Genomic DNA, 20,188 nt, shown 5'->3' with positions numbered 1-20,188 from the left:
TACTAGACAGTGGAATTACAGAAAGTACTGTATTTTTTGTAGGTAAGCAGACAAATGGAAGTAACTGATGACCCTGGTTTAACTCAGTCATCTGACCCAACTTCAGAGAATGTGGAATTATGAACTTCAACCTACAAGGAGGCTATGCTGCGGTTAGAACAGCTTTGTGTGGATCATACAGGTATGTTTTCAAGTCACCGTCTTCAGCTGTTACAAGTTCCCCTTAAAACATGGTTTCTTTGCATGCACTCCTAAGTATTTTAGTTTCATATTTTGATATAATATCTCTTTATGATTAGAGATCCCCCTCAAAAGCTGTGAAACTGTCACCTAACCTGAGATGTTGCCTGCATTACCAGCCGATGTGCCTTACGTTATCATTGGTTCTCTGTCTAGTCAGAGCTGGAGAAGCAGTTTCTTGCAAAGTACAGTTCAGCTCCTTCTAATGGGGTCATCAAAAGTCAGCAAGAGCTTTTTCTTCTTTATATCCCCTTGATGTGGTTTAAGCCCAGCCACACCTAAACACCTAAGCACCACACAGCCGCTCACTTGTTCCACCCCAGTGGGGTGGGGGAGAGCATCGGAAAGGGAAAAGTGAGAAAACTCATGGGTCGGCATGATGACAGTTTAATAGCAAAAGCCACGCACGCAAGCAAAGCAAAGCAAGGAATTCATCCAGCACATCCCATGGGCAGGGGTGTTCAGCCATCTCCAGGACAGCAGGGCTCCGTCACGCATAACAAATACTTGGGAAGACAAAGTGCCATCACTCTGAATGTCCCTCCCTTCCTTCGTCCTCCCCCCAGCTTTATATGCTGAGCATGATGCCGCGTGGCATGGCACATCCCTTGGGTCAGCTGGGGTCAGCTGTCCCAGCTGTGTCCCGGCCCGGCTCCTTGCGTACCCCCAGCCTGCTGGCTGGTGGGGTGGGGTGAGGAGCAGAAAAGGCCTTGGCTCTGTGTGAGCGCTGCTGGGCCATAAGGAACACATCCCCGTGCTACCAACCCTGTTTGCGGCACAAATGCAAAACATGGCCCGTACCAGCGACTGTGAAGAAAATTAACACTATCCCAGCCACAACCAGCACACCCCTCAACAGCTAATGACAAAGAGTACAGCAAAATAATGGCTTTGCTTAAAAATAACAAATAAATAAATGTATAACAGAAATCAAGATGCTTGCATATATGCACATAGCATTATATAAACATAAGCATCACTTACTAGGGCTATTAAACTATGCTAAAATTTCATTAGGCAAGTGTTAACCTTGGCCGAAGGCCAGACTCCCCCCCCAGTGCTGCCACTGCCCCTCCTTGACAAAACGGGGTGAAAAAGCTTGTGGGTCAGTGTGAAGGCAGGGCTGTCACTTCCCAGTGACCGTCACTGGCAAAACAGACTCCACCAATTAAAATACATTTGGATAGTGAGAAACAAAGACCCAAAAACCGAAAAGGACACGTCGGCACCCCCCCTGCTCAAGCTCTGCTGCGCTCCTTCCCTGCCACCTCCCCAGGCAGCACGGGGAGGCTGCGGTCTGCAGTCGGGACATAGCAGTTTCTCTCTGCTGCTCCTTCCTCGTCCCTTTTCCCTGCTCCAGTGTGAGTCCTCCCCCAGGCTGCAGTCCTTCGGGGAAAATCTCCTCCAGACTGGGCCCTCCATGGGTCCTTCGGGAAAGATCCGCCTGCTCTGGCACGGGGTCCTCCGCAGCACTGCGCTGTGGGTATCTGCTCCAGCATGGTTCTCTCAGGGGCTGCAGTCGCTGACCTGGGTGTTCGTTTGCGGGGCTGGTTTTCGCATGCTTTTCCCCTTCTCTGCCCGTTTTGCCCTTTCCTACATTTGTTTTTCCTGAGGAGCTGCCAGCACGGCTGAGAGGCTCAGTTGTGCCCTGCGGTGGGTCCATCGAAACCGTCCATGTCCAGCACGGGATGACCCCTGGCTCCTTCTCACAGGGACCTTCCCGCTACCGAGACCTGCCACCTGCACCTAATGCAGCAAAGCATTGAACAGCTTATACATTGGGCAGTATTTGTGCAGCTTTGTGTCTTTTCTATCTCAAAACAGGTTCTGCTATTCTGTTGAAACTGCAAAACATACTTCTTGAATATGAACAGAGAATAGAACGTGGGAAAAATCGGTATACAGCTCTCTTGCGCAAAGTAAGGGAATTGGAAGATGAAAAGAGGGAGTCACGGTTCAGAGCGGAGAAGACTCAAAGATTTGAAATCCATATTGGCTCACCAAGAAGCAGAATGGAAAAGTGATATCCAAAGCCTTAAGTATGTAAACTTGTGGTCTGATAATGTATTATCTTGTCAGTGGTTTTATTCCAAAAGACTCTGATGGTGCAGGCAACAGGATGAGAAGTTTCCAGTCTTTTGGGTTTGGGTTTTTGGAATCCCGTGGGCCAGTTATGCTATGAAGTACATAATGTGAGAGGGGAAAATGTCCAGATATCAGCTCCATGTACAATGTTCTGGATGTTGTTTTAACTTTGTTTTCTAGCAAGAGAAGAAAACAAGAGAGTGTGTATGGGGAAATCAGATTTATAAGAGAGATTTGAGATACGGGTTGTTGCTGATTTTTCGTTTTGTCCTTGTGGCTTCTGATGGCCTATAATACTAGGATTTCTGGTAACTCCACCCAGTGCAAGTCAAACCAGAGCTTAGAGCATTTGTTTGCTTACCTGTTTGTTTGTTGGAAAGGTCAAGTTTGGGATTGCCCCTTTCCCCACACTCCTGAGCTAGACCCGGAGGCGTGAGGTTTCTCATCGCTGTTGACATCACGTCAGACAGGGGTGGCCAGCAGGCACCGTAGGCAGTTCAGCAAGGACAACTGCAGAGCCCTGGCCTGGGAGGGGAGATCTCCTTGTGGTGATCCCCGGTGGGATGGCGTGGCTGGGGAGCGGCCCAGGCAGAGAGCGAGCTCAGCAGGAGCCACCGTGAGCTGGCAGCTGGGGCGGCCCACAGCGGCCTGGGCTGTATGGAGGGCAGCAGTGCCAGGGCACTGGGGGCAGTGAGTGCCCACCCCTCCGCAGGGCTTGCTGAGCTGTGTCTCGAGCCCGGGGCCCGGTGTTTGGCCACCCAGCCCAGGAGATCTTGCCCAGTCCGTGTGAGGTCGGCAGGGAGATGCCGGGCTGGCCCGGGGGCAGGAGCACCAGCCCTGTGAGGGGAGGCTGCGGGAGCTGGGCCTGGGGGAGTTGGGCCTCCCAGCACGGGGGAGGGGGGTACGAGGAAGACGAGGCCGGTCCCAGCTTGGCCTGGGTTTGACTTCAGCAGGTGTTCAAAATCCTCAAACATCTATCAAGTATAAAGAAGTAATATTTTCCTTCTAAATGAATTCTCCAAGCAGCGTTAATTTATACTTTCAAAAGTTACACTTTTTATGAAATTACACTAGAAATTATATGTAAAGCTTTTTCCTTGCAATATACGCCATTCAAATACAAATGTTTGTCAGTCTTTCAAGTAATTTTAGTGGTGGTTGATTCTTGTTTTGCAGAATTTCTAAAGCAGGCTTTCAAATGGCAGTTCTTCCCTTACATTGATACTTGGTTTTTATTTTTTTCTTCATCATTGCAAGTATATCGGAAAAAATAGTCAAGATAAGGATCAAAGGCAAAGCTGCTTTCTTGTTTGGGTACCGTGGGTACACCATGGACCGTTTTTTACCATGTCAGTGCTCATTGCTGATTGTTTCAGTTGGTAAAGAAGCTGACCTTCCATAAGGCTTTCCTTATAAATCACCTTCAAAATGAAATTGCTGTAGTTTCTCCCAGAGGTAGATCCACTGAGGTTTAAAACTGGTTTTAATCGTATTCAGCTTAACCCCCATGCATTTCTGAATCTGGTTTTGAACACTGACATCCTTCTTGAGTAAACAGAAGCTGCTTGTTCTGTCTGTGGGCAGCCTTACAGAAGGCTTGCTAAAAAATTGTTGGGTCTGCCATAGATAAGTGGCGTGCTGATTCACCAGTATTACTTCTAGTCACTGAATCCGTAGTATGTAGGCTCAGTATACAAAGAAAATGTATATTAACCATAGTAAAAGTTTATGATGCTTTGATCTGATGAGACAAAAAACTCCTTTTTCAACAAAATGGCTTTAATATGAAGATGATTTATTTTTTTTATTATAGAAGTGTACACACTAGTGTGCATTTCCCTATGTAAACTTACAAAAAACTGGTAAATCAATCAATGGTTTATTTCCATATCTTGTACAACTGATACCATGGACAGTGGAATGAAGTTAGAATTCTTTAAAAAGTTGAAAAGTACAGTAAAAATATGGAATCTGAAAACATTTAACATTTTTTTTATCATTTGAGTTGTCTCTGCAAGTTCATCATGTGGAACATCTACTTTTATATCGGTGCTTTTGTTTCTCAAATACTCTGTTAAATCCCAGATGTTCTTTGAAACAAGAAGCAAAGAGACTTAGAGTAGAAGTGCTCTGTGAGAAAATGAGAGAAAAACTCCAAAGGAAAGAAGATCAATATTGTAAAGAAAGGGAGGAGAAACAGAAACTTGAGTTACACTCAAGGAATTTAGAAATGGAGATAAGAACACTGAGAAAGCTCTTGAAACAGGTATATTAAATGATGAATTAAACACTTTCTTTTCTGCTTCTTTTCACTTGTATTCCAGTATGCCTAGAGAAGGAGGTGCTTTGTTCATGGGAGAGGCATTGGATAACTATTGCCAAATTTTGAGAGCAGTAGGGAACAGTTGGTTCACAATTGGTCTGTTGTTCTTTTTTTTTGCTTTGCCAGTTTATTATTCCTTTTTTCCTTTTTCAGAATTTAGGTTTCATTTGTATTTCAGGCAAAGCCTGACTTTTTTCTAAATTACTACAAAACATCCTGTATTTCTTCTCAAATTTTCAGAAGAAAATTAAAATGTATTCTTTATAGGTGGATTATCATAGCTGTGGGGAATCAAAAATATTTTCAAGTATTCTGGGGAGAGTGGGAAGATGTATTGCTAGCTCTGATTTTTCTCGAGATGCAAGCAGTTGTGTTACTGTAGGTTGAAGAGGAACATGATGAAACACAGACACAGCTCTCTCAGGAAAAGAGTGCCAGAGCCCTTCAAGAAGGAATTTTGAACAACCACCTTGGGAGACAAAAGGAACTAGAAGAAGAGACAAGAAGATCTATTGGAAAAAATTCAGAGGTAAGCAGATTTTTTTTCTAATAAGTCAGATTTCACCATATTTGTTTTAAAGTCATAATAAATCTTATATAACTTTTCCTGTTTCTTGACGGTTTATTTACAGTTTACCAGTGTAACTTAACTGTGTAAATACCTTTCCTGTTTTCTCTTATGTCTTTAAAAGTTCTGGAAAGCAGCATCACTCCTTTATGTACCTGAATTACTCGTGCAAGTCGGAAACTAATAGAACACACTATTTACCCCGTTTCTTAACCTATCTGTTATTTGTCATTTCACAGACATTTTATTATCACTTTTTAGGGTTTCTGGCAATGAAACACCTAGCTACCTATGTCAAGGTTGACCAGGAAGAAAGTTGTTTGACAGTGTTTGTGTTTCCATTGCTTTTTTTTTTAAATTAGTTATTCCCTTATTGAACTTACTTACTTCAAGTATGCCTTTCTTTTCCACCTCCACATACTGAAATTTTATGATCGAATATCAGCAATGAATTCAACTCTCTGTAGGAGTTAGAGTAACTGGAGGAGAAAAAGCAACCATAAACACTGTATTCAAAAAGATCTTGAAAAGAGTTTACCGAATTTCCTAAGAATGTGCGGTGCTTGGAAGCCTTGTTTGCTCTTGGCTGTGCTGCCCAGTAAATATAGGGTGAATGTGTTTAGGTGGAAAAAAGTTATACATATAATAAAGAGGAAATATACAGGACTATTGCATTCTGGGGGTGACTGAGTTTTATAGCTAACTTCCAGTAACACAAAAGGGTAAGTGTTCAGAAGACATTTGAGAAGGAAAATACCCTTTCTAGCCTTGTTTTTATCAGATCTGTAGCACAACTAATTCAACCTTAAAGGCAATATTATAAAGGCATGCACATACAAGGAAGCACTGTCATTTTAAAGCTTTACACTTGAGATATTTTAAATAATTTTATTATTTGGTTGTTGGTTTAAGGGGGTATTGTGTATTTGGGATGTTCACTTAGGTTTTAAGGATATGTTACACTTCTGTTGTGTACGTACATTGTACATGTGCGTGGGTTCACAGAGTAGCTTATTGCCTGAAACTTCATCTTTGAAGTCATGCTTCAGTATTAGAAATGTTAAAATGCAGTTTATTGCTGAAGTTTTTTTGTAGAGTCATTTCCCAATTGGCTATTTATTCATGTTCCCTGTCATTCAGGAATCCAACACTGAGAGAGAACAGGATCTGTTGTACAAGAATCAGTTACTACAAGATGAGATTGCTGTGCTAAGGCTAGAAATCAATCAAGTAAGACTTAGGCACCAGGAGGAGGAAGGAAAATCTTTAGAGGAAAATGAGACCTTGAAAGAAAAAAATGAAGATCTCAAAAAGGAACTTAAACTGAACAAGGAAGCATTAACACAAATGGTTCTTCAGTACAATACAGAGCTGGACTTACTAAAGACAGAATCTGCAGTGCTGACTTCCAGACTTGAGCAGACAAACGAAAGTAAAGACAGACTAGAGACAGAAATCGAATCATTTCATTCCTGCCTGAATGCTGCTGTTCAAGAACTTGAACGTCATCGGTCATCAGAAAAGGATGCTGAACAAAGATTTCACAGAGAACGTGATGAATGGCATCGCTTGCAAGACAAGCTCCATCGTGACCTCTCCGACACGCAAGAAACCAACAAGAGCTTGTCTCAGCAGCTGTGTAAAGCTGAAAGCAAAGCTAATAGGCTAGAAAATGAGCTTCACCAGTTGGAGCAAACCCTCAGAGAAAAAACTTTGCTTGTAGAAATGACACAAAAAGAATTAAGTCAAGCCCAGCATCAGGCAAAGGAATGTGATCGTGTTCAACAACTTGAGAAAGATCCAGTAAGCGAACTTGTAATAAAACAGGAGTCCTTGCAGGAGCGATTGGCTCAGCTCCAGAGTGAAAACCTTTTACTGCGTCAGCAGCTGGAAGATACACAGAGCAAGAGGATCATGAAAGAAGAAGTAGTGAATGATGTGCAGGACCGGTTTAATGATACTCTGAAGAAACTCAGAGCTGATAGAGAAAAGCAAGTTTATCTCATAGAAGAGCAAAACAAGGATTTAAATGCCAAGAGTACTGATTTAAGGGAACAAGTCTTCAAATAAGAGACCGACAAAGTAGAAAGAGAGGTAAAGGATATGCTTAGAAAGAACAATTTAAAGTTTGTCCGTTCTTGAAATTATTTTGTTTCTACAGTGTACCTGGTATGTTATGTGCATGGGACCAAAGAATACTGATTTGTTCTGGTTTGTTATGTTTCTCTCGGAATTGTGGAAGGTTTTGGCAAACGGGATATTAGCCCTCAGATCTAAGCAGAGAACAGAAAAAAGGTATCCAAGTCTAAGCTTTGATCAAGAAAGGTGATTCTTCTTACTTAGTTCATAAAATGTTGAAGAACTCCAAAAGATCAGATTCCTCCAGTAGCCCCTGCCTGCTGGTTGGTGGAAGATCCCATGAAAGCTTTAGATGGGTCAGTGTTGTCCCATGAAGTGCATACCTACGTAATCCCTACTGTGAGCAGATGAAAAGATGAACACTGCCAAAAGTGTTCTCCATCATCTTTTCCACCTTTTTGTCTAGAAGAGGATGGCCTTTGCTTCAGCGAGGGCATCTGTTTCTGTAGTTACGTATTGGTCTGTTTGATGTGAAACCTGAAGTGATGGAATATCCTCAGGAATTCTGTCCCATGCCATTCTGTGGAACGTGGCTAACGGATAGAGACGTCCAGCAGCTTCTCTGTGGAGAACGCTAGATGCACAGACTCTACGTAGGTATTTTTCCTGTGCTCTGTGTGTGTGATACATCTTTCTTTTCTCTTTTGAAAGTGCGAGAGTGAAAGAAAGGAAGTGAAGAAGCTGGTAGAGTTGAAACACCCAGTTGAACTATGTCTGGACCAAGAAATTAAAAGAAACCTCGATCTGCAGAAAGACTGTAAGAGGTACGGCTTTTTAGCGTGGTGAAGAGGTATCCCTGAGTAGAAGTCATGCTTTATTGAACTGTAATGTAAAAAACAGGTGTACCTAACTGTGAGCAGATGCCGGCCTCATGTTAGGTTCTTGCAAGGTACTTCTGTACACCAGCCCCTAGTTTTCAATAGCTGCCAAAACAACTGCAGATGCAGGTTGCCCTGCAGTTCTCTGGGGAAAAAGGGAGTCTTTCATTCCTCTTTTCAGGTGAAATCTGGACTCTCCAAGTGTATGTGGCACAGGAATACTGGTTTTTCCTGGTAATTCCTGGTGTGTCAAGCATGTTAAAGATGAAGCAAGCGGTGTCTGTGCTGTTTACATGAGAGTATGTGAAAAAGTCCAGTTTTGTTCCTTTGCTTCATTGTTTTTGTGACTAATTTGCTGTGCAGGTTGAAGAGGCTGCTGAGCAGAGCTATGAAGAAACTAAGGGTGTATGAGGAGAGAGGGGGACTGTCCCAGCTTAATTTGCAGGGAGAAATGAAGAACAGGTGTTCTGAAATGGTCAATGAAGCTGACAGATTAAGAACAAAGGTGAGCTTTGCTTTGTTTGGGTTATTTTGGTGGTGGTGGTTTTTCTTTTGGAACCTCTGTTCTTTCTTCATACTTCTTTTCATGTTGTTGATTTTGACTTTTGTTTTCTTGGCTGTATTTCTGAATTGATTTGACTGGTTTTTGACGTTCCTTCTATGGCCACAGTAGTAGACGACTGTAATACTGATGTAGTTCTTAAGGGTAAAGGTGGAAGTGTTACGTACACAGCAGTATCTGCGAGGGCACGTCAAGGGCAGGCTGTCCTGCAGAGGAAGAGCAAAGCAAGAGCCACAGCAAGGCTGGCAGGGTCTGTGACCACACAAGCCAGGGATCAGCCCCACAGGCCCTCACCAAGAAGAGCAGAAGAGTTCTGGGGACAGTAAGCAGAGTGTGCCAAGAGTGCAGATCACCAGGCCAGTCCATAGGGATGGGCAGGTCTGCAGTCCTACTGGGACGTCACGTCCATGGGTGAGGGTCAGGGCTGAGAGCAGTGAAGGCCCAGCACAGGCCTGGCTGCAGCTTGAGGCCGTGGCAGCATCGTTGGGCTCCGACAGATGCATTCCCTCTCGGAAGAGAGGGGAGTAACGCCACCATCACTCGGAACAACTCTATGAAGTTGGCCTTGCCCAAGGTCACCCCCTGAAGCCTGTCTCGGGCGCGAGTTGAGCAGGAGGCAGGTGGGGGTTTGCTTTTCGGAATGGTGTCTTTGCTTCTCAGGGCACAATGCAGTGTGAGGTGATGCAGAAAAAATGCAGTAACTTATTGCTTACTAGTAGCTGACTCAGTCCGTCTTTCCTGGTCTTGGAGACCCAGAAACGCTTTTGAGGTTGCTCTGGCTGTTTGGTAGCATGGAACCTATCTGCTTCTCTGCTCATTACTGAGATTTGTTGCTAAAGTAGCTGTGTTTCAAAATTATGCTCCTTTTTAGAAGATATTATTGTAGAATGAGTCAACTGCCATGACAGTGGCTCATTTTTAGTTCACAGGTTAGCAGCATATTTGTGTTCCTGTTGGAAGAGTTATTTTGAATGACAGGGAATGGAATTACGTTTGGGCAATTTTAAATAAGTGTAAGTTTCTACTTATTTTAAAGACTCTTTCAAGTGTTGATTCTGCTGGTTTCCCCCACTTTTTTAAAAACAAAAGATGATGGGATATCGTGTTTTATGGTTAATAGGTATAGACAATGGATGTTTCTGGAGGGGGAAAGAAGGGGACAGAAGCTGTAGTTGACCATTGGGACCTATGGGAAGTCTGATATTTCCTGGAAATCTTTTGAAAACAAATGGTAGCTTTGACCTAAAGAGACTGTCTTCTGCCACCAGTGCTGTAAAAGCTGTGTTCTGAACCACTATTTCCAGATCTATTAGCGTAATGGAAGGAAAGGGTATCAGTTTCTTGTCTTGTCAGTTCTGTGACGAAGCTTTGACCGTGTGACAGCATGTGACAATTCCTCTGAAGCGTGACACATGTTTTTTTTTTTCTGATGAAACCAGAAGGTGGCTGTGATGTAACTGGCTATGGGTGTGTTTGATTTCCTATGATCGTATGAACATCTCGCAGAAGAATAGCCCTAGTGCTTTTCAGCCTAGCCCTGCGGGTGTAATGCCGCTGGTTTGGTACCTCTTGGTCTGTGACCCACTGCAGAACTGAGGAAGGATGGGAACCTGAGGAATGCTGTCAGAAATGATGTGAAAGCTGTTCTTGTTTTAAAAGAAGAGCCTGGTTTCACTTTTGTTTTAACACTGAATCAGCAGATGGTAAATACAGTGTTGATGGCCAACTCCTTTACCAATTTTCACAGATTTGACTAATTTTAGATCCCTCTGAGTTCCCTGTTTTTTTCCCCTTTCCTGTCTACAGGTTGATGAACTTTCCCAGCAGCTGGAGATAAAGTCTAAAAAAGGCATGCAGCTAGAAGCACAAAATCATGATTTGTGAGAGGAGTTGTCCACCATGCGTGGGAACCATGAAAAACTGGAAAAGAGCAAAAGCCAGCTGAAAGAAGAGGTGGCTAATCTCAAACACCATATGGAGACAAACGTGGTGGATCGCAGCCAAATAGAACTATACAAAAGAGAGGTGGAAGAACAAGCTGCACAAGAAATAAGACAAAAACTACAAGAAGTCAATCTGATTTTGCAGGTAAGTTAATTTCTTATGTGTGTCTGTTAGAGACTTCTGTTTTGGTTGTCATTTTTGGGGGTGGTGGTGGTGCCTGATTCCATGTGTTACGCTGTACTTCTGTTTTTCCTGAAGGGCAGTGGGAGAAGAGAATATGGTTGGGCAAGATGCTTTCATGTGTGTGCAGTGTGCCTGCAGGCCCTGAATCAAAAACTTGCCCAAGGTGGATTTTCATTTTGCAGTTCTTGGAGGGGTATCACTGTCCACTGGTCTTGTTCTCATTGTTTAGCCTTGAACGGGTATTGCAACTTAGAGTTGTCACAGCCAGGCATACACATCTTCCTTAGTCATTGCACAAGGGGCAATGCTCAGAAAAGAAGTCACCAAAGCTGCAGGGTGGGGGCTGGGGGTGCGGCATCTCCGTAATTTCTTTGAGGAATGCTATGCCCTGTCCTACAGAGATAGTGTTCCTTCATCAGTAGCTTTGATGAGTAATAGTGCTAAGATGGGGGTTCTTTCTGAATGAAAAGACTCATTTGGTGTGGTAGTTCCAGGGTTCTGCCCTGGTCGCTGATGGCAGTGAGGAGGCACAGTTGCCTCGCTGAATAGAGCTGGGCCCTTGAAATTGGGTACACGCAATTGACTGGCGAGGAGAGTTCTCTTTTTCTTTGCGGTGGTTGAAAGTGTGTATCTACTTCAGATGCAGGCAGCCTCCCAGGACAGATTAGAACAAATCAGAGCCAGTCGTCATGCTTTGCTGACAAACCAGCTAGAACACAGAATTGGAGACCTCGAACGTGAATTGGACAGGATAAAAAATACCCAACGAGACAGTAATTTTCAAAAAGAATCCGCACAGGCAGAAGTGGAAAAGTACAAAGACCTGTATCTGGAGGAGGTAAAAAATGGAAGATGCCTAGCAAAAAAACTGGAAAGGTTTTTTTTTCACCCTGCTTTTTTGGGGTGATAATAAGATACTACTTTTTCCTCAAGCAGTTTTCTTCATTAAATACCTTTTCTACATCTGGTCAGCATTATGCATAAGATAGCATATTTGTGATGAAAGTACCTTAAGGCTCCCCCCTGTTCATTGGAACTATCTTCATTTCTCTTCGGTGTTCCAGCAGTAACACCACTGATCATGGGCGTTAATAGGATATTTTTGAAGTTGAGTTTGTTTTAACAGGCAGCCTTTTTGCCAGTCTCTAATCTCCTCTTCTTATTCTAAGTATGGCAGAAAAGATAATGTCATGTCCTTTACTGCTTGAATAAGGATAGGCCCTTCAGAGAACGGCATTTGATGCTATGAAGAAGAACAACAAAAATCTTTTGGCTTCCATTTTAGCAGCATGTCATAGGTTTCAGCTTTCTTTGGGAAAGGAAGGGTAGCCCAGAGTTTTCCTGTTCTCCAGTAAAGAAACAGTTGCAGCTCTCAGCCTCTCCATATAGCTCACAAGGTCCAAGCCCTGCAGCATCTTCATGGCCATCGTAGCCCTGGAAGCTGTATGATATCAGTTTGGAAATTCACTTCTGTGTGTCACAAACTTGATGGAAAAAAAATGTAGGAGTAACAAGTATCATCAAATGTAAACAACAGCATATAGCGCTTGGACTGTGACTCTTAAATTAAGAGATGTGATTCCTTCTTGTGAAGGCTTCTGAAAGCGGAATCATAAGTGAGAATAACTTAATTGGTAACAATACCCACTTCTAGGGGAGAAAAGGCGTAAGTGCTCCTTTGTAGTGATCCAGGCTGATTCTAGCTACATAATAAACCCCAGAGCACTTGCTGCCTAGAAGCTGTAGCTGTGGTTGTTTTTCTTAGTACACAGTTTGCAAGAAAAAATTGTGTGTGCTTTTATATTTTTATAAATGTGTGTCATGGTATTTGCAATAACAATAAAGAAAAGTTTTGGCATCATCTGTAGGAGCTCTTTCAATTTCCCATCTTAAGGTGGAGAAAAGAATATTGGCACACGCTTTTTTCTATACAAATGGTGTATGTCAGTCCTGCAGCAGCTGCTGGTGCAGCTCTTCTCTCTGTGAAGTTGCAGAAGCCAGCCTCAACTGGCTGATTTGTCCCTGTGGGTGGCATTTGTACCTATCTCAGCCTGTAGCTGACATTCTGTTCGTGTGTTAGATGGTTAGATGATAAACTTCAGCCATACCTTCACTGCAATAACTGCGCTAGGCTTTCTTGCTTTCTTCCTGTGTATTTTGTTAAATGCCCAGTAATAATCCAGCTGGTGAGTTACAAATTGTTTTGTTAACGTTGCTGAGCAATGAGGCAGCTGCAGCCCGACTGACCAGAAGTTTCTCTTCAGTAAAAATCAAACCCCAAACCAAGGTGTGTCTATTTGGCATTATATTTTTAGGTTTTCTCTCATTATGTGTGGATTTTAAGAATGTTTTAGAAGTTTAATATTAGAAAAACCTAACTGTTAAAATATTAACTGTATTTTCTGTATAATTCTAGGTACGGCAGGAACTAGATGAAAAAATCGCTAAAGAACTTAAACAAGGTAATGTGTCACTATGTTAGGGGCATTTTTAAGGAAAAAGAAGAGTGTTCCTAACTCTTGAAAGTAATGGCTTGAAAGCTGTCAAGTTCCTGTGCTAAGCACAGGGAGGTTTTTCTGCTAGCTTTCCAGTTTAGACTTGAATGTGAACATTTCCTGCTTACCAAAAGATTGTGTAGAATGTTATGCAGTTGCCTGAAAAAGACAAGTGCAGAGAAAACTAACCCACTTCCTCTACACGGGTTGCACTTGGCTTAAGCTGAAGTCACGTTTTTCTAGAGTGAATCCTTGAGCACAAACGTCAAACATAAAAGAAGCCCTGAGATAAGATGTTTATAGACTTCAGCCATCACTACTTCTTCCATGTGCATCAGTTGCATTCCGCACTAAATCATACCGTGCACATTCTCTGCTGTTGGACCTTGATTTTTGCTGTTTCTTATTCATTGCTTGTATTTGTAGCTTATATGTTGCAGTCTTTTTTGAATAAGCAAGAAAAATATAATCAGTGATGAAAGATACCCTTTCTTTAGGAAAAAATCATTTAGTAGCACTTAGGCAAACATAAGATGAGTTGAATGCTTTTAACACATAGCATGAAACATGCTCTATAATATGAGGCCAGGTGTCGAAAGAGGAATTCCACCTGTTTCAGGGTAGTCGTTCCTCCAGAGTCACTGCTTTGCTTTGCAGTGACTGGTGCTATTTCAAAGCAGGTGGCCCCTGCGAGAATTTCCTTCTGTTCCTGCATGCTTTTAGTAATACAGAAGTGTTCAGCTGTAGCTTCACAGCTCTTTCCGTGTGTCTGAATGGACACAAAGCCGTTGCATTTCATCCGGGTGCATTTTGAACCTGATTGTGCATCTGCTAGGTGTCATAGAGTGCGTTTGGTTTCAGGACCTTGACTGAAAAACGTGGCTGGAGAAGAATAGTAAAGGTGGGCTTGCTGTCATTGAGTATGTGTTTTTGTGGAGGAAAGAGGGTTTTGCCAGGGTGAGTTACAAAGACGCCCCTCAAAGAAAGTGCCAGGCTAGGAGACTTGTCCTGGCCTGACTGCATTGCAAAGGTGTTTGCGTTTTCACCGGCGGATTCTTTTTAAGTTTGTCACAGAGAAGGCAGAAGCTGGTTTTTAGGAGTAGAGTTCCAATAAATCACTGCTTTGAACATTCAAGGAAAACAGATATTTGAGGTTCGAGAGGTCCGCAGGGGGGCTCAGTTCAGCACTGCTGTAAGCAGGAGTCATTTGTGGATTCCCTGAAGATGTTCAATGTGTAGCCTATAGAATTTCTTTCACTGGCTTTAGAAATACTGTTGACTGGTAAGCAAATGTGGAAAAAGATTGTTTCTTCCTTTGTGCCTAGCCCTTTGATTGTTACGATCCCTTGGAAGTTTTTAAATCTCTTTCTGGACTGTAGTCTCTCCAGTTATCCATGATGTTTTCATAGTGACTGATTTGGCCCTGTCTAGTGTAAAAGCAACACCAGAATCTTGTTTCTCTTCTCCCTAGTCACTGCTGAATTTGAAGCTGGATCTGCTGGAGCTTCTCCCATGGTATTTTCTGATGGATCTTCAAAAAGTATCCACGTTGACCAGGATCCCCTTTGCAGGGCAGTACAGGAGTACCGTGATGTTTTAACCAAAAATTACCTGATTTGAACAAAATGCTGGGAAAAAAGCTCCGGAAAGGATTTTGTTTACATAGTGTATCTATAGTTTCTCATCCCACAGTTCAGATGTGAAAATGTGTTTATTGCAGTCCGAATGTGAATTCTATTAAATGGATGTCAAGCACGTTGCACTTGCCTGTTGGTTTATTGATACATAGGTGTTTTATTTTGCACTCACCATGAGAAGCACACCTATTTTTGTCTGACTAGCAGAATGACTCACCTTGATTCTTGAGCTTGACAGAATTGTCAAAATGTTTCTTATTAACGTAGAAGCATTATTTTTTCTCCACTGATGTTCTGTGTTTTAACAAAAGCATTCCCTTTGTTCTGCGTAATCCTTTCACCCTATGTGTTTTTAATGTTTCCAGTGTTACTTTAATGCTTAGGACATCGTTTGATGTGATTTGAGCCTGCTGCTTCAGTCCAGATGCCGTGACTGTTTCTGCCGATAAAGTGAAATCTTTACCAGTGGTCATGCTGGAGGACAGGGCACTTTACGTTGCTGTCACCTTATGCGCCTTAGGTTTAACATTACTGTGAGTGTGTAGCAGTGCCAAGAGAGTTATGTGGTGGGTTTGGTATGTTTGTTTTGGATCACAGAACCACAGAACGGGTGAGGTTGAAAGGGACCTCTGGAGGTCATCCGTTCTAGCTCCCCTGCTCAGGGAAGACCACCCAGAGCTGGTTGCCCAGGACCATGCTGGCTTTTGAGTATCTCCCAGGATGGAGCCTCCATGGGCAGCCTGTGCCAGTGCCCAGTCACCCTGATCGGAAAGAAGCATTTCCTGGTGTTCAGCCCCAACGCTCTGTGTTTCAGTTTGTGCCCATGGCCCCTCACGGTATTCATCTTGGGGTTCGTATTAAAGGTCACTGCAGCTGTAGACATTCCCAGTTACTACATCAGCAGCTGTGCTGTACCTGAAACACTTCATGTGTGGGAAAAATGAATGTTAAAATATTAACTTCCAGTCTCCTCAGTACTTTCCAAACCTTGTATGATAGGACAGCCAATCTTTTTGTTGCTGCTAGCAGCTGATGATATGGTGGCGGTAGCCCAGTTGGTAGCCAGTGTTCTGGGACATTTGTGTCAATAAAAGAAGCAGGTTTACTTATTTCAGGGAGTTACCTGTTACTGAAGATCTGCGTTGTCATTTCCTGTCCACAGAAGTCAGCAGTGATCAGAAGAGGATAGAACAAAGTCCCAGTTCTGGGAAAGGAAGAATAGTTGTCCCAAGATCAATTAAGACTGGAAAAATTTGGGGGTTTTACCCACTAATTCAAGGACTTGAGTTAACAGGCAGTGAGGAAAGCAATGAATGTTGCTGTGACGCTGTTCCTTTTTATATGAATACATATTTGTGAAGTTAATATACTGTATTTAATTCAGATATTGTTTCAATTTGAAATTTAATAAACTTCGTCATCTAGTATATGTCTTTGTTTTATCGTTCCCCTTCTTGACATCGCTTTCTACCCTTTCCCCAACCGTACAGCTCTCCAGAGCGCCCTGCTCCTTTCAGCTCTGGAGGCCAGGCAAAAGGCCAGCATGTGTGTATGTCCTTTTCCACAATTGTGTTAACACCACGGACTGGTGTTGTGGTATTGCTCATGATCAGTTCCCAGACTTTTCCTGTATTTTAGAGCAATCCTCCTTGTGGTTTGGGCAGAAGGTAGCAGGTGAGCTTCTGGTGGCCGTGAAACGCTGGGAAATCCCACAGGTTTTGATCCCATGGGGAGCCAGCCAATTTGTAGCTGCAAAGGAAAAAGGTGTAACGAGATTTCTCCAGCCTGCACCAGAGTGGTCAAAGAGAAGTTCAGCTTTTGCCACTTTCTAGTGTCTCTCCACAGAGGAAGCAGGGACAGAACATCTTGACATTCACGTTGTGTTGTCAGTCACTGTGATAAACTCAGACGTGGCCTGTGCTCAAGTTTCTTCACCCGCTCTCTGCTGCCAGCTCTTAGTGAGAGGGGAGAGCTCTTGGCTGGTGGAGCAGCAGAACAGAAATTCGGTGTTGGCATCTGCCATAACCGGCATTGATAGCAGTTATGATGAGGTGTGAGGGGGGTACAGAGAAGTCCAGGCAATTCCTGCACTCGAAAGTCCATCCCCAGTGTCACTGTGGGGACACTCCTGATGAAGCAGGAGAGGGCATGGCACTTAGGGGAGGCTCTGAGGCCTGGAAGACAGGGAATGTCTGTCCCATCTTCAAGAAGGGCAAGACCGAGGAGCTGGGAACTGCAGCCTCACCGTGCTGCCTGGGAAGGTGGCGGAGCACGTACTCTGGGAGCCGTTTCCAAAGATGCTGGGGACAAGAAGTTGGTAGGGAGGAGTCAGCATGGGTTTGCAAAGGGTGAAATCGTGCCGCACTGACCTGGTACCTTTCTAGCGATGTGTGAGTAACTGAGTGGACAGAGGAAGAGCAGTGCGTGTTGCTTACCTTGACTTTAGCAAGGCTTTCTCTGGCTTGTGCCCGAACAGTCAAGTTCAGGTTCAGGAACTTCCTGATCTCTTTCCAAAGAAGAAAGCAAGGGCGTTTCTTGATTTCTTTGCTCAGGTACATTAGAAACCCTTTGGGGTCAGTAGCTACAAGCAGGTTGCAGATCTTTGCAATCAGTTGTATGGAATAAACAATTCTGTTTCAGAAAATCTTATTATGCCAGCTGCTTTTTCCTCATGAGCAAATGTGTCAGAAGTTTCCCACATTTTGCTGTCTTCAATATACCATGTTGAATTGTTGCTACAAAACATTAGTTTTTCAGTTTCTCATTGGCAGAGTAGTGGTTGAGTAGTGCTGCTGGAGCACTAGTATGTCTACCCAGTGAGTCCTGACTTCTGAAACATCCAGGCTTTTGCTTATAATTCATTGCTGATCGCTGCCACTCCGTTCCACTGATGCTCTGCAGAGGGAACATAACTCTGGGAGTGTCCGTTCATTGCCAAGAAGTTGCTCCATGCAGCGGGGAGCCCACCGGAGTCCTAGAGGTGCCAATTAGTTCTCTGGACAGGGGTCTCCAGGGTCTGGTGCCAGCCCAGCATTCATTTTCCTCCATAAGCATGTATCTCTGCATCTCAAGGCTTCTTGCACAGGTTCCAGCAGTAACAGCTGCTGCTGCCATGGGCTGTGTCTGTTCACTGTGTTTGCAGCTGGCTGCGGCTGCTGTCAGAGTGCTGGTGCCATGGCAGCGCTGCTGCTGTCTTGGTTCAGCATCCGCATTGTTTGTCTTCAAGCCCAGGGTTGGGGCTATGGCCATGGCTGCTGAGCAGTGGGTGTTGGGGAGAGTACTTAACTAAAGCGTGGGTGGCGAATTTTAATTATGAGACATGACCAAGGCTGTGCATAGTGGGTGAACCGCCCTATTCCGCGTAACTGTTATTTGCATATTTAAGCAATAACTGCTATTTAAGCAATATTGCTAATTATACATTGCAGCAAGCCATTTTCCTGATTATTCTGATTCTGTAGGTAATCTGAATTAGAATTACTAGTATATGAATGCATGACAGTCTAGTAAGAAAACTGTAAAAATAACAAGTATTAGCATTGTCACGGCAGTATTAAATGGACTACTCCATGAGAGCAATTAATTCATTTCTTGTATTTCATCTAATTATTTAATGAGATAATTTTATATTATTTAAACAGCCCAATTAAATAGTTTAATATTATAAAATACAATGAACAGTCTGCACCCAAAGTGTATTTCATTTACTACTGCTGTAGGAAAAATGGAAAGAGAAAGCACAAAGACCAGAAACTGACATAAAGAGAAAGTTAATTACTATTCTAGATCAGGATTTCAGCGTATGAATTAGAAGCCTACTTAGGAATATTTTAATTACCATAATTGCAATAAGATATTGTAATAAAATATTCCCAAATAGAATTCTATTTCTACTTCACAGCTGGGAATTTTTGTTATAATACTGCTTGGGCATCATAGATTTAACATTGCTATTATTAAATAACAGGCTGTCCTGGTTTTGGCTGGGATGGAGTTAACTCTCCTCCCAGTAGCTGGTGCAGCGCTGTGTTTTGGATTTGGTGTGAGAATAATGTTGATAACACAATGACGTTGCCAGTTGTTGCTAATTAAGTCAAAGACTTTTCAGTTTCTTAGGCCCTGCCAGCAAGAGGGCTGGAGGAGCACAATAAACTGGGACAGCTGACCTGAACTGGCCAAAGGGATATTCCATACCATAGACCGTCACGCTTAGTACAGAAGGTGGCAGGGAGTTGGCTGGGGTGGGTCAACCACTGCTGGGGGACTGGCTGGACATCAGTCAGCGGGTGGAGGGCAATGGTATTGTGCATCACTTGTTGGGTTTTTTTCTCCCTTGGGTTTTATTTCTCTCTCCCACCCCTCTCCTTTTCATTACAATTATTATTGTTGTTGTTATTATTATTGTTATTATTATTATTAGTGGTGGTGGTGGTATTCTATTTCAATTATTAAACCGTTCTTATCTCAGCCCATGGGTTTTACCTTTTTCCAATTCTTCTCCCCATCCCACCAGGAGGGGCACAGGGGAATAAGCGAGTGCCTGTGAGGTAGGTACTTAGTTGCTGGCTGGGGTTAAACCATGACACAGGCATTAATGATGCCCAATCAGTGTTCTGAAAGTTTTAAAATTCTTTTTAGCATTTTATTAATCAAATTTAATTTGCACTATTTTATTATAGCTCTACTTGGCAGTTAGTAGTACCTCTACTTGGAAGTTAGTAGTACCTGTGACTATTCCACCACACACACACCACACACCCCCAAATGGCTATATTTAAATTTAGGCAGTCGTGAAACACTGATGATTTTCTAATTTTAATTTTATTTTAAATCTAAATATTTTAATGTTATGTTAGTTCTGGTTTGGAATTTTTTTTTTTTTTTTTAATTAAGGAAAATGCTATTTCAACTCTGAAGTCCAACCTACCAGGAAAAACAAACCACATGTACAGGGCTAGATGCATTTAGTACCCAAAACTCAATCAGCAACCACTGGCATCACATCCACTCAGTGGCTGCCCAACCTGCCAAGCGCTCACCACCACACGTACAAGGCTAGACACATTCACGTATATCAATGAACTTGTACCAGCACTACATTCTGGATAGGACTGAATGACAATGCAGAATTAAATCCTGTAAGAATCTTTCTCCAAAATATCTTTAGTTGCAAGGTGAATTATATACTGTAAAT

At 43.0% G+C, this 20,188-nt stretch overlaps 1 protein-coding gene and 1 long non-coding RNA gene across 6 annotated transcripts in view; one reads left to right on the top strand and one right to left on the bottom strand.

Annotated features, from left to right (window-relative positions):
• The window catches only part of LOC308056743, a 425,870-nt gene that overhangs the window by 128,141 nt on the left and 277,541 nt on the right, over positions 1 to 20,188 (bottom strand). The gene's annotated exons all lie outside the window — the stretch shown is intronic.
• On the top strand, positions 67 to 15,287 carry LOC308056727 (ankyrin repeat domain-containing protein 26-like). Of its 5 annotated transcripts, none has more exons than XM_080372521.1 (9): positions 67 to 181; positions 2,065 to 2,279; positions 4,411 to 4,591; positions 5,031 to 5,177; positions 8,007 to 8,119; positions 8,537 to 8,678; positions 10,542 to 10,823; positions 11,503 to 11,700; positions 13,279 to 15,287. In XM_080372521.1, exons 2-7 carry the CDS (start codon positions 2,176 to 2,178, stop codon positions 10,617 to 10,619), a joined length of 765 nt encoding a protein of 254 aa, XP_080228647.1. In that variant the 5' UTR covers positions 67 to 181; positions 2,065 to 2,175; the 3' UTR covers positions 10,620 to 10,823; positions 11,503 to 11,700; positions 13,279 to 15,287. The 5 variants fall into 5 exon arrangements, with proteins under 5 accessions (XP_080228647.1, XP_080228644.1, XP_080228643.1 ...); XM_080372518.1 differs by having other exon boundaries at positions 6,357 to 8,119; XM_080372517.1 differs by having other exon boundaries at positions 6,357 to 8,678.

This window comes from Falco punctatus (assembly GCF_963210335.1).
Source record: "Falco punctatus genome assembly, chromosome: Z".
Taxonomy (NCBI): Eukaryota; Metazoa; Chordata; class Aves; order Falconiformes; family Falconidae; genus Falco; species Falco punctatus.
Note: the sequence above shows the minus strand (reverse complement) of the source record. Positions and strands in the feature narration are given on the sequence as shown.

Coding starts and splice junctions, on each gene's coding strand:
- LOC308056727 (XM_080372518.1), top strand. CDS start 2,176: ATGAAAAGAGGGAGTCACGGTTCAGAGCGGAGAAGACTCAAAGATTTG. Junction 2,280..4,410: donor AGTGATATCCAAAGCCTTAA/GTATGTAAACTT, acceptor GTTAAATCCCAG/ATGTTCTTTGAAACAAGAAG. Junction 4,592..5,030: donor TGAGAAAGCTCTTGAAACAG/GTATATTAAATG, acceptor GTGTTACTGTAG/GTTGAAGAGGAACATGATGA.